The sequence below is a fragment of the Plecotus auritus genome, assembly GCF_963455305.1.
Source record: "Plecotus auritus genome assembly, chromosome: 9".
Lineage (NCBI taxonomy): Eukaryota > Metazoa > Chordata > Mammalia > Chiroptera > Vespertilionidae > Plecotus > Plecotus auritus.
Window position 1 is genome coordinate 74,719,865 of NC_137783.1, and position 18,535 is coordinate 74,738,399.

General features: G+C 39.2%; 1 protein-coding gene across 5 annotated transcripts in view; it reads right to left on the minus strand.

The window, feature by feature from the left end:
- ALG9 (ALG9 alpha-1,2-mannosyltransferase) overlaps positions 1 to 18,535 on the minus strand; it is a 122,598-nt gene that overhangs the window by 101,516 nt on the left and 2,547 nt on the right. For 3 of the 5 annotated variants that reach the window (XM_080642432.1, XM_080642436.1, XM_080642435.1), the window contains exons 3-6: positions 18,348 to 18,482; positions 9,793 to 9,863; positions 4,625 to 4,713; positions 2,584 to 2,719 (exon numbers count right to left, since the gene is read on the minus strand). In XM_080642432.1, coding sequence (XP_080498558.1) covers positions 2,584 to 2,719; positions 4,625 to 4,713; positions 9,793 to 9,863; positions 18,348 to 18,482 — 431 coding nt within the window. The remainder of the gene's footprint in view (positions 1 to 2,583; positions 2,720 to 4,624; positions 4,714 to 9,792; positions 9,864 to 18,347; positions 18,483 to 18,535) is intronic. The other 2 variants (XM_080642433.1, XM_080642434.1) reach the window with 1 other exon arrangement.

Below are 18,535 nucleotides of genomic sequence, written 5' to 3' on the forward strand. Positions count from 1 at the left end.
GAAGACAGTAAGAAAAGCGGAAGACCAAATAGAAGATGTGTTAACCCCATAGAAGCCATAGGCATGAGTCTACAGGAGCTGAGCAGGGCCACTGAAGTCAAGACATTGTGGACACCACTCACTCGCCAGGAGTCAGAGCCGACTCATCGGCATGTAACACACAAGTTATCATATTTTCAATTTCCTGTTCAATGTCTGCTTTTCCTATTAAAATGCAAGCTCCAAAAAAACAAGAACTATAATTGTTTTATTTTTCACAGTATTAGCCAGGCCTAGTACAAAGGATTCAATAAATGATGGTAGATTGCTAACTGATTGTGATCCTGAAATCACTTATCTCGGCTAAAGGCAGACCAATCAAGGTATTTGGGGAACTCCAAAAGTTCAATGTTGATGGAGTAGAGAATAAAAGAAATGGAGGAACTTAAGAAGGCTGGAGAGGTAAAGGGGAGGAAATATGAGGGCTTTATGAGTCATGTTAGAGTTTGCACACCGTAAAACAGGTGTTGGCAAACTTTTATTTAAAGGACCGGACAGCATATATTTTAGGCTTTACAAGGCCTCGTACAGTCTCTGTTGCGTATTCTTCTGTGTGTGTGTTGTTTTAACAACCCTTTAAAATTGTAAAAATGTTAGTTCTTGGGCTGTATGAAAACAGGCCAGCTGGATTTGCTCCATTGGATACAAGTTGCCAACCTCTGGGACACAGAGCATTGGGGAAGCTATTATATAGTTTGGAACAAAATAGGGAGTGATACAATCATATTTGCATTTTAGGAAGATAACTCTAAAAGGAACATTTGAACGTGGAGAGTAGATTTACAAGGATCAATACTAGAGGCAGCAAGATCATTCAGGAGGCTGTAAAGTAATCCAGGACCAGTGAGAGGTGAAGAAAAGTAGTCAGATTCAAAAGATATTCAGGAGGTGTAATAAATTAATAGGACATGGGAAAGAGAAGAGAGTCACAGATAAGTTTCAGGTTCCTGGCTCAGCATAGGCAGTACCATTTGCTGAGATCGAATCAGAGGTAAAGAAACATACGGAAGGGAGGTAATGAGTTCAATGTTGTAAATATAAATGGAGAGATCTAATAGGCAGCTAGGAATATATGAGTGAAACTGAAGAGATGATTGACTAGATAGCAGAAAGTATAGAAGAGAACCACAAACAAAACCTTAAAGAATAAAGTAATTTGAGGATAATATGCAGAATAAAAGAAAAGATTGAAGGTGGAGATACCAACCTTTAAAAGTCAATTAAGAAAATTTAAAACGGCCCTAACCGGTTTGGCTCAGTGGATAGAGCATCGGCCTGCGGACTGAAGGGTCCCAGGTTCGATTCCGGTCAAGGGCATGTACCTGGGTTGCGGGCACATCCCCAGTGGGGGGCGTGCAGGAGGCAGCTGATCGATGTCTCTCTCTCATCGATGTTTCTGGCTCTCTATCCCTCTCTCTTCCTCTCTGTAAAAAATCAATATTTAAAAAAAAAAAAAAGAAAATTTAAAACGCCTATTCTCTGACTTAGAACTCCCTTTCTAAAAATGTATCACATAGATAAATTTCCACAAGTATATAGACATGTACAAAAATGTTCACTGAAGCATGTGTATAATAACAAAAAAATGAAAACCAAATGTCTACCAATAAGACAATGGCTAAATAAATTATGAACAGCCATATAATGGAATGCAATTCAATAGATACAAAGAACAAAATAAATCTATATACAATAGAAAATATACATGAGTATAGAATAATTCTATTTATTTTAAGATTTTTGGTATGTATGTATATGTGTGTGTATGCATTTATCCATGCAAAGATAATTTCTGGAAAGATATACACAAAACTATTAGCAGTGACTATCTTTGAAGATTGTGTAAGGGGAGAAGAAAATTAAGAATTCTTTTCACTTCAAACAATCCAATACTTTTAAAAATAATAAAGATATACTACTACTTCTATAATGACCTTAACATTAAACTAAAATTTTTTCTCATTACTAGTGATCCAGGCAGTAAATTAAGGCAGCACAAATAGAACAGAGTGGTGGGAACAAAAAGTACAAAAGGAATGACAGGCACTATGAAACTAAGAAAAATGATTCTGGGGGCAAGAAAGGAGGACTGAAAGGAACTCAAATTGCAAGCCTTGGTGACAAAAACCACAGCCTACAGTGGTATACTGTGGAAAAAACATCTGCTACAGAGTCAGAAGTGCCTGGACCCAAAAGCAAACATAATCTTAAAGGCAAATTACTCAACCTCTTGGTCTCTACTTTCTCATTTACAAAGCACTAATAATTGATCTCTCCTGCAGAGTTGTTAGAAAGTTTAGGAATAAAATTTGTAAGTGGTTTAGCAGTGTCTAACACGCAGCAGATGCTTAACAGTTACTCTTCTTATTAGGATTAATCAAAACAATGAGCACCAAGAAAAATATTCTTTCATTTCCCAGTCTTTGTAGATCCAAATAAATCCTTTAACTTTAGATCCTATCCAGAGAATATGGAGATAACCTAACATTAAGATATACTATATGCCCAGTGATACAAGGGAGATGAGTTGTGTTAGTTTCTTACCCAAGAACCACACTGAATGGCCAGCCAATGATAGCCCCAGCTGCTACTCCAAGCACAGCAATGGAAGTTTTGTCCATATACCAGCCAGTCATGGCTATCAATGTAGTATACATACAGAAACTACTAGGAAGAAATGCTGCAAGAGTAAAGACATTAAAAAAAGGGGGACAGGGACAAGAGTTTGAGATTTATTAAGTATCAATTATTAAAAATTTACCTATATTGCAAAATATCAATAACTAGGAACGTATTTTGAGCAATGCTATATTAGAAGTGGGCAGTAGAGTGATACACCTTTTAAAAAAAGAAATGCAATGATTTTCTCACTCCTGTTTTTTAGGTACCAACACATCACCCAGTTATACAATACCAACCATGCCATTCCTCTTCGGGCCTGTACCCAAATCTAAAACTTATAGAATTCCAGGTTCCCCAGGTATAACCCCAGGTTATATTTCCAGGCAGTGAATATGTTTCATGAAACTTAGAACCACTGCTGACAATCTATTTCTGGAAAAGTTTATCTTCTGACAGTCTTCTGAGGCTGTCCAAGTATCAACCTTTTCCCTACAGAAATTCTAGGAAATCTTCTCAAAGGCCAAAAGTTGGATGGTAACGCTGCTTTGCATCCTGCATCCACCCAAGTGCTGGTTGCCAGCCCTGCTTTACATCCTGCGTCCATTGACATAGATGTGTGGCCTTAGGTGTCTCCCCATCTAGCATTACTTTGCTGGTGTATACAGCAAGGGACTGACTGTACTCACGTTCTGTACAATAGTGACGTTTGATCAAAGTGTTTCCACCAATTCTACACAAAAATACAGATCTGCATCTCCCTGCTGTATGAGGCCTACTTCACCTAGCACTGGGGAATAAAGGTCAGTACCGACTCCAATAAGAACCACAATGAAGAGGCAATATGATTTAAGAACCTTGGCAAAGAGATGAGGCTTTGTCTCAAAGAATGCTTTAAAGTGATCTGTGCCTTAACATCCTCAACTGAGGTTACAAAACTAAAGACATCCCAAGTATCTCCCTCAGAGAAGAATCAATTTTAGGAGTAACAAAGTAACTAAAAAAAACGTCAGGTACAACCTTCACAGATAAATGCTAAATAGAATCAATGCTATCCACTGCTACAGATTCCAGCGGCCAATGTACAGGCAAGGGGAACAGAGGAATCTGAGGTGTCTGCCAGCTCAGAGGGGAGAGCACAGTCTCATTTAGGACACTGGCTCTCAAAGTTATTTGGGTGTGGAGCCCTGAGGTGTCTGCAGAGTAATATAGATTTTGATAGTCAATGAAGAAAAAATACATACTTTTGAGCTGGATACAATTTATGTGCATATTTAGTGTGTATACTAGATTCTGGTATAAGCAAGCAGAAATTAAACTTGAAATAATTACATATAGTAACAATTTTTCCAGAGACTGGGAACAGGCTGCCTTTTGGCAGCAGGTTACCTTGGTTCAGCTCATAGAACACGAATGTTCACTGGCAGCATAGTTTGAAAGCCACCTCTGTAGATTAAGGTTTTTAGTCTCAATTTCTACAAACTTAGTATGAAAAAAAAATCCCAACAGAAGATGTATACCTTTACAGAACACATTGCAAATATTGGGCAGAAAGAAGAACCACTAAGAACAGGTTTTTTTTAGGCACAAGAGCTTTCTTGAGCAAAATAACAAAATTATTTTCCTTCCCCTAACAACAAAGGAAGACAGGGGTGCCGGAGTTTTTCAGCCTTACAGTGACAAAAAAAATATAATATGTAACAGAAAGCAACCTCATGAAAACAGCTCTACCACTTATGAATTGTTTGACTTTCAGTAAGTCATTTCATCTTTCTAAATTTCAACAAAAATGAGAAAATACTTATCTTAATGTTGTAAAGGTCAATCAAAAGAGTGTAGGTAAGAGTGGTCAGCACATTATTGACATGTTATACAAATATAAACTGTATCTGGACAAGTTCCTTCTTTAAATGCAACTATGAAATATCAGTGAACCTGTTATGCCCTCACCTGCTCCTTTACTTACCTGAAGATGAGCAGAACATGCCAGTACTGAGAACCAAGAAGGCTAGCATCATTCGACTAACATGCAACCCAAACTTCTTACACACAGCCCTAGGAGAAAGGCAAAAACTCTCAGCAGAGCAAATCTTGGGGATGGAAATTTCAAATCAAAAGACAAAAACATGCCTGCATCACAGAGAACACTGAAGATGTAAAGTCAAATACCGAACGGGCTTGACGGGTTTGTTAGCAATGTTCGCATGCATAAGGAGAGAAGCTCTCTCCCTAGGAGGAAAGTTATACTTTCTGTGCGAAGGGCATGTCTACTAACAATAGGAAAATAGCATGATGTTGTAGAAAAACAGTAGGCCTCAGACTCACATAGGCACAGGTTCAAATCTGGAGTCTGCCACTTACCAGCAGTGATACCCTTGTCTAGTTACAGACTCACTCTGTCAGATTCCTCCTTTGTAAAAAGAGGGTAGTGATACTTTGTAAGGGTTTCTGTGAGGACAATGCATGGCCAAGTGCTTAGAAGAGTGCCTGGCACACAGTCACCCAATGAATGGTAGTTATCAGAAAAAGACTAGGAGATACACCACAGTGTTAATAAGTCCTTATCTAAGTCAGGGTTTCTCAAACTTACGCAATTAATTATGCACTTCCTTTACTTCTTTCTTGTAGGTTTTTAAAAACCCTATAAATCAGTGGTCGGCAAACTCATTAGTCAACAGAGCCAAATATCAACAGTACAACGATTGAAATTTCTTTTGAGAGCCAAATTTTTTTTAAAATATATTTTATTGATATTTTACAGAGAGGAAGGGAGAGGGATAGAGTTAGAAACATCGCCTCCTGCACACCCCCTACTGGGGATGTGCCCGCAACCAAGGTACATGCCCTTGCCGGAATCGAACCCGGGACCCTTCAGTCCACAGGCCGACGCTCTATCCACTGAGCCAAACCGGTTTCGGCGAGAGCCAAATTTTTTAAACTTAAACTTCTTCTAACGCCACTTCTTCAAAATAGACTCGTCCAGGCCGTGGTATTTTGTGGAAGAGCCACACTCAAGGGGCCAAAGAGCCACATGTGGCTCGCGAGCCGCAGTTTGCCGACCACTGCTATATGTGAAACATTATTCGAAATTGTTATTGCTTCATTCAGCCAAAATTTGCTCAGACATACCATGTGTTAACTATTTTATTGCTCAGGTTACTTATTGCATCTCAGAGCTTCTTTCTGAAATAATTTAGCTTCTTCCTAAGTATATCCTTTAGAAGTTCCTTTAGTGAAGCTCTGTTAATGGTAAATTCTGTTTTTCTTGGATTTCTTTTTCTTTCTTTTATACTTTGTCTGAAAAGTCTTTATTTAGCTCTTAAAAGATGGTTTGAGTGAGTATACAATTTTAGAATGACAGTGAGTTTCTCTTAGCACTTTGATAATGATGATGATGATGATGATTATTGTCTTTGGCTTTTCAAAAGACTTTTGTGAGCCTAACTGCCTAACATTCCTTTATAGGTAATCTATTAAGTTCTTGGTCAACTTTTAAGATCACCTCTGTGTTTTGGGGGTTTTTTTTTAATTATCTTTATTGATTTCAGAGAGGAAGGAAAAGGGAGAAATAGAAACATCAATGATGAGAGAGAATCACTGACTGGCTGCCTCCTACACGCCCCCTACTGGGGATCGAGCCTGCAACCCAGTCATGTGCCTTGACCAGGAATTGAATCATGGTTCATAGATCAATCAGTGCTCAACCACTAAGCCACACCAGCTGGGCAAAATCTCCTCGGTTCTTGAAGTTCTACACAGTTTCACTATTCCTTTTTAGTTATGCATATCAGGATATGTTGGGCTTTCTGAATCTGTGGATTAGCATCTTTTTTTTTCATCAATTCTGGAAATTTCTTAGCTATTACTTCCCTGAAAACTGCCTCTCCCCATTCTCTCGATTATCTCCTAGAATGTGATTCGATAATATCACATCTTTCAACTCTACTGTACACAATGTCAGTGGACATATAGGTGGTTTCCAATCTTACCTATTGTGAATAATGTGGCAATGAACACTCTTAACCTCTTTTATATTTCCCTTTGTTGTCACTCTGTACTGCATTTTAGTATTTTCTTCAGATCAATCTTCTAGTTTACATGTTAGTAATGTCTAATCATCTGTTTAAACCAGAGGTGGGGAACCTTTTTCTGCCAAGGGCCATTTGTATATTTATAACATCATTTGTGAACCATACAAAAATTAGCCTGCTATATTTGATCAAATATTTAATTAACTCACCCCTAATGCCTTGGCAGGACCAGACCAAATAATTTCGTGAGCCTTAAGCAGCCTGCAGGCCAGATGTTCCCCACTTCTGGACCTATCTATTGAATTTTAAATACCAATTCTTTTATCTTCATTTCTAGAAGTTCTGTTCAGTTCTTTTTCAAATCTGCCTGGTTAATTTTGTAGTCTCAGTTCTTTTAACTTCTTTATTTTATTGTGGTAAGAACACTTAATATGAGATCTATCCTCTTAACTGATTTTTAAGTGTAAAATATTGTTATCTATAAGCATAATAGTGTACAGCAAATCTGTAGAATGAATTCATATTGCGTAACTGAAATTGTATATCCATTGATTAGCAGCTTCCCGTTTCCCCCTCTCTCCAACCCCTGGCAACCACAAGTCTATTCTTTTGCTTCCATGAATGTGACTATTTTAGAAACCTCATATAAGTGGAATCATGCAGTGTTTGTCCTTCTATGACTGGTTATTTCACTTAGCATAATGTCCTCAAGATTCTTCCATATTGTCACATATTGCAGGATTTCCTTCTCTTTTAAGACTGAATAATATTCCATAGTATGTATATAACACATTTGCCCCCCATTCATCTGTCAATGGATATTTAGCTTGTTTTCAATCTTGGCTATTGTGAACAATGCTGCAATGAACATGGGAATATGCATATCTCTTCGAGATTCTGATTTCAATTCTTGTAGGTAAATACTCAGAAATGGGATTGCTACCCAGCTGGTGTGGCTCAGTAGCTGAATGTTGAACCATGCACCAAGATGTCACCAGTTCCATGCCCAGTCAGGGCACATGCCCAGGGTTGTAGGCTCGCAGGAGGCATGCAGGAGGCAGCTGATCAATGTTTCTATCTCTCCCTTCCCCTTCCTCTCTAAAAATCAAAAAACGTATTTTTTTAAAAAGTGGATTGCTGGTAGTTCAAATTTTAATTTTTTGAGGAACCTCATACAGTTTTCCATAGTTGCAGTATCATTTTGCATTCCCACCAACGGTGTGTGGGTCCTAATTTCTCTACTTCCTCGCCAACATCTGTTGTCTTTGTTTGTTTGTTTTTTTTAACAGCCATTGTAATAGGTATTAAGTGATCTCACTGTGGTTTTGACTTGTATTTCCCTGATGATTAGCGACATTGATTGTCTTTTCACATATTTATTGCTCATTTGTATGTCTTCTTTGGAGCAATGTCTATTCAGGTCCTTAGTCCATTTTATAATCGAATTATTAGTTTTTTTGCTATTGAGTTGCTGGAGTTCCTTACACGTATATTTTGGAAATATGGTTTATAATTGTTTTCTCCCATTTTGTAAGTTCCTTTTCATTCTGTTGATTAATTAGTCTTGTTTCTGATTTATGTTTTCAATTCCCTCTTTCATTTCTTTAAAAATACTAAATATGCTTACTTTACATTCTCCTTTTTTTAAAAAAAATATATTTTTATTGATTTTTATTGAGGAAGGAAGAGGGAGAGAGAGATAGAAACACCAATGATGAGAGAGAATGATTGATTGGTTGCCTCCTGCACGCCCCCTACTGGGGATCGAGCCCACAACCCGGGCATGTGCCCTTGACCGGAATCGAACCCAGGACCCTTCAGTCCACAGGCCAATGCTCTATCAACTGAGCCAAACTAGTTAGGGCATATTCTCCTTTTAATAATTACTAAATGAAGTCATGCAGATCAGCTATCTGTCGTTATGTCTGTTGGCTCTCAGGCATAGTGCCTTGTTCCCTTTTGTGCTCTATGATTTATTTTTATTATGTCTTGTTCACTAAAACTTTACCTGTGGTCATTCTCTGACACTTAGGTTAAGAATTCACTCCTCTAACGAAATTTTACATTTGCTTTAGCAAGTGGCCTGAGAGCACTACTATCCCAGAACAATTTCAAACAAATTCTTAACTTGGGGGTTGGGGGACCATGTGGGTGATTTGAATTCAATCCTGAGCCCATATGATGACCAACTTATGGTTATAATCATCAAAGGCAGAATGACTTTCCTTTTTCTCCTCTATTCCACTCAGAGTCAAGGCCAACTATTTTTTTATCTGACATTTTCAGCTGTTTTGCAGTGGGAAGATTTTTAATAATGATCATTAAGTCCAAATACCTTTTACAGCATTAACAAAATAAGATGTTTGTTAGGCTTCATGTAAAAAAAAGAGCTATTGCCCTAGCTGGTTTGGCTCAATGGATAGAGCATCAGCCTGCGGACTGAAGGGTCCCAGGTTCGATTCCGACCAAGGGCATGTGCCTGGGTTGCGGGCTCAATCCCCAGTAGGGGGCTTGCAGGAGGCAGACAATCAGTGATTCTCTCTCATCATTGATGTTTCTACTTCTCTCTCCCTCTCCCTTCCTCTCTAAAATCAATAAAATATATTTTTAAAAAGAGCTATTTTTATTACTAAAACACTAAAATACTTAATATTCCCACTAATATTCAAGCAAACAATAGGTACTTGGTGCAATTCATTTACTGGATGCAAATAAGAGCAGGGAGTCCCACACCAGGAATAAGTTCCTGTCAGTTAAGCTTGAGGGGAAGAGGTAAATCATGATCCTATCTATATCTTGGGACCCAAAATAAAGCTCTACTAAATCCTCCCAAGGAGATGACTAGTTAGATATGTATTAACAGAACTAAAATTAATAATATGAAGTTATAGTATTTATGAAACTCAGGGGGGAAAAAATGATCATTACAATTATTCCCCTTCCAGCAGTTTGTTTCAAACAAGAGATCACATTTTAGATATAGTATTAGGAGCTAGAAGGAAAGTGCTTTCTATTTTTGAAACTGCTAATACTATCAGAAAAATAATCTATGCTATATTGGGTTTCCTCATAGCACTTTTAAAAGCAAAGCTTTTATACTCACTTGTAAAAGTAAAGTTCACAGATACAGCTCACAAAAGCCAGAAGACATCGTAAAAAGTAAAAGACAAGAATCTGAAAGAAACCCAGGGAAAAAAAAACAAAAAACACCAGATCACAGATACAAGTCAGCAAAACTCTTAACGATGACACCACTTTCATTTGTTATTAATAACACTATAAATTTATATAATCCTTATTAAAAGCAATAGGTATCAAAAACCATGAAAATTTTCATATCCCCTAAACTCAGTGTACCTAATTCTATGATTCTAGCTCACAGAAGTAACTATGTAAGTAAATATGGGATGGTGATTCTATTCATGAAAATATTAACTGCAGAACTATTAATTCAGAAAAACCTTTTAAAAACTACAAAATGTCCAATTATAGGGAAATGGTTAAATAAATTTAGGTAAATGGTTAAATAAATTATGCTGTATCTATTTCATGGACAAGTATGCAGATAATAAAATTTCTGGTTACAAAAAAAAAGTGGAAAAATTTGTATATAAAGCTTATTCATTTAACAAGAATTTCTTAAAGACAATTGTATAGATGTAGATGTGAACAAAACCAACTCCATTTCTGTATCCCAGATTTCATTTCATTTTTAAGTTTTCATACTATGGCCTTTGACAAACTTCACTATGTTTAGCAAGCATATCAAAGCTTTCTAGTTGATGATTATCTGTGGTCCTTAAAATGTAGTCATAAATAGCCCTAGCCGGTTTGGCTCAGTGGATAGAGCCTCGACCCACGGACTGAAGGTTCCCAGGTTCAATTCCGTTTAAGGGCATGTGTCTCTCTCACATCAATGTTTCTCTCTTGTGTCTCTCCCTCTCTGTTCCACTCTCTGTAAAAATCAATGGAAAAATTTCCTTGGGTGAGGACCTAAGTAACAACATGGTGGTAAGTTTGCTGGGTTTTCTTTTTTTGTTTTTCATATTCCAAACTTGAGCTAAAGAAGTTGGCAACTAGAAATGCCAATGGGCAGAGACAAAATAACACCAATGAGTACCTGCTCTATCCAGCCAAAAAACCAAGAAAGGGATAGCCTAGCAAGACAGAAAACTTTTAGACAATAACCACTCTACTCCAGCCAAACAACCCAGAAAAAAATGTAGCCCCACTCTCACCGATGCGACCAAAGGTCCAGTAGGAAGCCAGGACTTTTATCCTTGCCGGTGGCAATGAACTCTCTCTTCCACCCCAGTGTCAGTGAAGATCCCCTGGAGAGCCCGTCCCTCTCCCCCAACCTAGCAGTACAGTCATTGCCACTTACTGATGCATATATAGTCTGAAAAATTCAATGTTAGGCTATTCGTCCTTGTACGAACATCATAGACTGTATTTACACAAACCTAGATGGTAGCCTAGTAGCACTTACTGCTCCTAGGCCGGGGGTGGGCAAACTTTTTGACTCGAGGGCCACAATGGGTTCTTAAACTGGACCGGAGGGCCGGAACAAAAGCATGGATGGAGTGTTTGTGTGAACTAATATAAATTCAAAGTAAAGGAGCGGAGGGGAGAGCAAAAGAACCCTCCGCTCTTTCGGCTCCGTGGGCCGGATAGAACAGCCGAACGGGCCGGATCCGGCCCGCGGGCCGTAGTTTGCCCACGGCTGTGCTAGGCTATGTATGATACTGTACAAAACAACACGAGATTAAATCAAGCACAAGAGAAAATGATGTACTCAAGAGACACAATGAACACTGATGTATGAGGCTGCTGCCAACGTAAAATGGCATAATGCTTTACTTTTTTTGTTTTGTTTGTTTTAAACTTTTTAAAATAAGTATAAAGAGTCCTAGCCGGTTTGGTTCAGTGGATAGAGTGTTGGCCTGCAGAATGAAGGGTCCCAGGTTCAATTCTGGTCAAGGGCACATGCCCGGATTGCAGGCTCAATCCTCAGTAGTGCAGATGTAAACAAATGTAAGCTGATCAATGATTCTCTCTCATCATTGATGTTTCTATCTCTCTCTCCCTCTCCCTTCCTCTCTGAAATCAATAAAAATGTATTTTTAAAAAAGTATAAAGAATCCACTCTAAATTACAGATAAAAAGTTTAGTATAGTAAATACATAAACCTGTAACATAGTCGTTTATATCATTATAAAGTATTATGTACTTTACATAACTGAACATGCTGTACTTTTATATGACTGGGAGCACAGTAGGTCTGTTTACACCAGCATCACCACAAACACATGAGGAATGCATTGCATCCATTGTTGAACCACAGTGTCATTATGCAGTACACCTACCCTGCCAACTAGGGTGTTATCAGTGGAGGCCTAGTAAGGAACCTAGACTTCTACTCTCATCTGCAGTAACAAGTGGAGTGTATCAAAAGAAGCCAGCTAAAACAAAAGCTTAATTGCAACCCAGAAGAGCAGAGCAGTGCAGCAGAAGCATGCAGGGCCCACGAATAAGATCTAGTCTCATAATACCCAAAATATCCAAGTTTTAACTGAAAATTACTTGTCAACTAGTAAGATTTCAAACTCAATGAAAAAAACCAAAACACCACAATAAATAAATACCAAAAGAAAAAGAGAGAGAGATGTCAGAATTACCTAAGTATTAAAGGAATCATTGTAACATTGAAAAAGAAATAGAAGAAGCTATAAACAAGTGGAAGAACATACCATGTTCATGGACTGGTAGAATCAATATCATTAAAATGTCCATACTACTCAAGGCAATCTACAGATTCAATGCAATCTGTGTTAAAGTACCAACAGCATATTTCACAGATCTAGAAAAAATACTCCAAAAATATATACGGAACCAAAAAAGACCCCGAATAGCTGCAGCAATCTTGAGAAAGAAGAACAAAGTTGGAGGAATCACAATACCAGATTTCAAGTTATACTACAAAGCCACCATAATCAAAACTACCTGGTACTGGCACAAGAAGAAGCATATACATCAATGGAACAGAACAGAGAACCAAGAAATCAACCCTAGTCATTATGCTCCATTAATATTTGACAAAGGAGGCAAGAGCATACAATGGAGTCAAGACAGTCTCTTCAATAAATGGTATTGGGGGAAATTGGACAGATACATGCAAAAAAAAAAAAAATGAAAATAGACCACCAACTTACACCATACATAAGAATAAACTCAAAATGATGAAACACTTAAATGTAAGTGTGAAACCATAAAAATCCTAGAAGAAAGCATAGGCAGAAAAATCTCAGACATCTCTCATAGCAATATGTTTACAGATACATCTCCTAGGGCAGTGGTTGGCAAACTCATTAGTCAACAGAGCCAAATATCAACAGTACAACGATTGAAATTTCTTTTGAGAGCCAAATTTATTTTTTCTTTTTTTTTTTAAAATAAATCTTTATTCAGATTATTAGAATTGTTTCTCCTTTTTCCCCCCACAGCTCCCCTCCACCCGGTTCCCACCCCACCTTCTGCCCTTACCTCCCCCCCACTGTCCTCATCCATGGGTGTATGATCTTTGTCCAGTCTCTTCCTGAACCCCCCCATACCTCTTTCCCCCTGAGAATTATCAGTCCACTCCCTTTCTATGCCCCTGATTCTATTATATTCACCAGATTATTCTGTTCCTCAGGTTTTTAATTCACTTGATTTTTAGGTTCGCTTGTTGATAGATATGTATTTGTTGTTCATAATTTTTATCTTTACTTTTTTCTTCTTCCTCTTCTTTAAGAATACCTTTCAGCATTTCATATAATACTGGTTTGGTGGTGATGAACTCCTTTAGCATTTTCTTATCTGTGAAGCTCTTTATCTGCCCTCCAATTCTGAATGATAGCTTTGCTGGGTAGAGTAATCTTGGTTGTAGGTTCTTGCTATTCATCACATTGAAAATTTCTTGCCACTCCCGTCTGGCCTGCATAGTTTCTGTTGAGAAATCAGCTGACAGTCGTATGGGTGCTCCCTTGTAGGTAACTAACTGTTTTTCTCTTGCTGCTTTTAATATTCTCTCTTTGTCTTTTGCTCTTGGCATTTTAATTATGATGTGTCTTGGTGTGGTCCTCTTTGGATTCCTTTTGTTTGGGGTTCTGTGCGCTTCCTGGACTTGTAAGTCTATTTCTTTCACCAGGTGGGGGAAGTTTTTGGTCATTATTTCTTCAAATAGGTTTTCAGTATCTTGCTCTCTCTCTCTTCTTCTGGCACCCCCATAATTCTGATGTTGGTACGCTTGAAGTTGTCCCAGAGGCTTCTTACACTGTCTTCAACTTTTTGGATTTTTTTTTCTTTTTGCTTTTTCTGTTGAGTGTTTTTTGCTTCTTTGTATTTCAATTCTTTGACTTGATTCTTGTGTTCCTCTAGTCTGTTGTTGGGTCTCTGTATAATATTTTTTATTTCAGTCAGTGTATGTTTAATTTCTAGTTGGTCCTTTTTCATATCTTCAAGGGTCTCGTTATATTTATTGGCCTTTTCTAGGTTATTCTTGAAAAGCCTTATAACCGTGGTTTTGAATTCTATATCCAGTCGTTTGTTTTCCTCCATTTCTTTCGTTTGTGATCTGTTTCTTTGACGCCGCATTTTCACTGCTTCCCTGAGTTGGTGGGTAGATTTGTGTGCTAGGTTTCCTATATGGCCCAGTGGGTCGGCCTCCCCAGTTAACCTGAGGTGGACACTCTTGGTGCACCCCGTTGTGGACTGTGTGTGCAGCCTTGTTGTAGTTAAGTCTTGATTGTTGTTGGTATCACGGGGAGGAATTGACCTCCAGGCCAGTTGGCTGTAAGGATCAGCTGTGTCTATGCTGGGAGAAGTTCGGTGTTGGAGACAGCCTTATAGGATTAGACTTGCCAAATTGCAATAGCCTCTGTGCTCAGCTTGGATAGGGTGGAGTCTCAGGGCGGAGCAGACAGTCTTGGCTTCCAGTCAGCCTTTCCCTTGTGCGCGTGTGCACCTGCAGACCTCTGCCTTCCCTGGCTTCTGACTCCCTTCCACTAGGGAAAGCCTGTGGCAACCTCCACAGCCTTTGTGCGCACTGGCATGCCCGCGCCTGCAGACCACTGCCTTCCCCGGCTACCGAGTCTCTGCCCGAGAGTCCAGATTCAACCCCCGTAAGAGCGCGGGTCCCCAGGGGCTCGCCTGGAACTGGGGTTCAGTGCAGTCAGAATTGGGGTTCAGTGCAGTCAGGAGCTTCGGACTCCCTTCTGCTAGGGAAAGCCTGTGGCAACCTCTGCAGCCTTTGTGCACACTGGCGTGCACGCTTCCGGAACTCTGCCTGCCGGGGCTCCCCCGGGTCTCCCCCAGGTCTCTGAATCTCCGGGTGCCTTTCTCTCTACCTGACAGTCCAGACTCCCCCTGTATGAGCCTTGGTCCACGGGGTTTCGCCCGGGACTGGGGTTCAGTGCAGTCAGAACTGGGGTTCAGTGCGGTCGGGGGCTTCCTTCCCCCTTCCGCCAGAGAAAGTCAGCCAGGCTCTCAGCCGCCCTTCCCTCTGCGTGCACAAAGACCCCTTGCCGTACCTCCAATTCTCTGTGAGCTTTTCTCTTTCCTTCTAGTTGTAGAATTTTCACTCAGCCAGGTTTCCTGTGGTTTTGGATGGTGTCCGTTCTGTCTTTTAGTTGTAGTTTTGAAATGGTTGTGCGAGGCAGCAGTTTAGGTGCTTACCTATGCCGCCATCTTGGTTTCTCCTTGAGAGCCAAATTTTTTAAACTTAAACTTCTTCTAACGCCACTTCTTCAAAATAGACTCGCCCAGGCCGTGGTATTTTGTGGAAGAGCCACACTCAAGGGGCCAAAGAGCTGCATGTGGCTCGCGAGCCGCAGTTTGCCGACCACGGTCCTAGGACAAAAGAAACTAAGGAGAAAATAAACAAATGGGACTACATCAAAATAAAAAGCTTCTGCACAGCAAAAGAAACCATCAACAAAACGCAAAGAGAGACCACTGTATTGGAGGAACATACTTGGCAATGATATATCTGACAAAGGGTTAATATCCAAAATATATAAGGAACTCATACAACTTAACAAAAGGAAGACAAACAATCCAATTAAAAAATGGGCAAAGGACCTAAACAGACACTACTCCAAAGAGGACATACAGATGGCCAAGAGATATATGAAAAAATGCTCCAAGTCACTAATCATCAAAGAGGTGCAAATTTAAACAACGAGGTGTCACCTCACACCTATCAGAAGGCGTACCATCAACAACTCAACAAATGACAAGTGCTGGCGAGGCTGTGGAGAAAAAGGGAACCCTAGTGCACTGCTGGTGGGAATGCAGACTGTGCAGCCATTATGGACAACAGTATGGAGTTTCCTAAAAAAATTAAATATGGGCCCTAACCGGTTTGGCTCAGTGGATAGAGCGTTGGCCTGCGGACTGAAAGGTCCCAGGTTCGATTCCGGTCAAGGGCATGTACCTTGGTTGCGAGCACATCCCCAGTAGGGGATGTGCAGGAGGCAGCTGATCGATGTTTCTCTCTCATCGATGTTTCTGGCTCTCTATCCCTCTCCCTTCCTCTCTGTAAAAAATCAATAAAAATATATTAAAAAAAATAAATAAATATGGAACTGCTGTTTGATGCAGTGATCCCACTTCTAGGAATATATCCTAAGAAACTCGAAACACCAATCAGAAAGAATGTATGTATGCACCCCTATGTTCATTGCAGCACAATTTACAATAGCTAAGGTCTGGAAACAGCCCAAGTACCCAGCAGTAGATGAGTGGATAAAAAAGCTGTGGTATATTTATACCATGGAATACTGTGCAGCAGTAAAAAAGAGGAATCTCTTACCCTTTGAGACAGCATAGAAGGATCTGGAGAGTATCATGTGAAGTGAAACAAGTCAGTCAGAGAAAGACAAGTATCACATGATCTCACTCATATGTGGAATCTAATTAACAAAATAAACTGACAAATGGAGTGAATCCAGAGGCACAGAAGCATGGAACAGAGTGCAGAATCTCGCAGGGAAGGCAGGGGGAGTGTGGGTGGGTGGGAGGTAATCAACCAAAGACGTTGTATACATATATGCATAACCCATGAACACAGATAATAGGATGGTAAAAGCCTGGGATGGGGGGTGGAGGTGGGGTGGGACGGAAGGGGGGCGGGGGCTGGCTGGAGGGGGTCATTGGGGGGAAAAGGGGGACATATGTAATACTTTCAATAATTTTTTTACATATGTAATACTTTCAAAAGATTTTTTTAAAGAGTAATAATAAAGGAGCCATTGTAGAATTGCTTCAATGAGCAAATAAGAACATGCTTAAAACAAATGAAAAATATAGAAAGTCTCAGTAAAGAAATAGAAACTATAAAGAAAACCCAAATGGAAATTTTACAACTTAAAAAATAACCAAAATAAAAGCTCAATGGGTAGGGCCAACAGTGAAATGGAGGGGACAGAGCAAATACTAGCAGTCAGTGAACAGGAAAACAGAAGATTAGAAATTAATCTTAACAACACAGAGAAAAAGAGACTGGGGGTTGGGGGGAGGAAGAACAGAGTCTCAGGGACCTGTGGGACTAAAATAAAATACCTAACATTCATATCATTAGAGTCTCAGGAGAGGAGAAACAGGGCAGGCCTGAAAAAGTACTAAAAAAAAATACAGCTAAAAACTTTCCAGCCCAGCCAGAGTGGTTCAATGGTTGAGCATCGACCTAGGAACCAGGAGGTCACAGTTAGATTTCCGGTCAGGGCATATGCCTGGGTTGTGGGCTTGATCCCCATTATGAGGCATGGAGGAGGCAGCTGATCAATGACTCTCTCTCATCATTGATGTTTCTATCTTTCTCTCTCTCTCTGTTCCTCTCTGAAATCAATAAAAATATTTTTTTAAATAAACTTTCCAAATTTGGCAAAAGACATAAGCCTAAAGATTCAAGAAGCTAAGAAAACTCCAAACAAGACAAACCCAAAAGAAATCCATGCCAAGACACATCATAGTCATATTTCTGAAAAGTAATCAGGTTAGGTCTCGGTTTAATTTCTAACTATCCTGCAGCACTCTGTTTAAAGTAGGCTCTCCTAATATGTTATCCCACTGCATATTTATACTCTTCCTTCATAAGGTTCACTATATTTATAATTACTTGTTCAATTACAAGTAGTCTTCCCACTGAGCCATGCTGGCCAGACTAGTAGTAGTAACTGAAGACTATAGAGAATTTGACTGTTTTATGAAAGGATATAATTTGTAATTTCCTTAAAAATTTTTTAAATCAAAATAATAATTTGAGATAGTTTTTAAAGTTAACCATTACTACAAAACTTTAAGAAAAAATTCTCAGTTCCACTTCTTATGTTCAAATCCCAGTCCCCAGAGGCCACTTTCTTTCAACTTTCTTAGTTATTTCTTCTGATGGTTTTATTAAACCATAAATTCCATGAGAGCAGGGATTTGGTCATTGTTACATCCATAGCACTTAATGAAGTGTCTACCAAATAAAAGTTGCTTAATTAATATTTGTTGAACAATGAATGAATAAATAATTCTTCTTCTAGAAAATGTCTCCTCTTAACTACCAAACTATTTTGTTCCTTTCTCACCTCTTGATCAGTTGTGACTGCTTCCAGGTTGGCCTGCCCTTACCTTATTAGTTTGTAGAATTCTTGCATGAAGTGCAGCTGGCCAGGCATGAAGCAACAGGTAAGCATAGGAGCGAATGGCATAAACTGGGGAATATTCCCAAGTCTGAAACCCCTTCCCATAGATGAGGTAGTGTGTCTGAAAAAAAGGATGAAGATGAAGATTTTAAGCAAAAGTATTAATGAAACAAC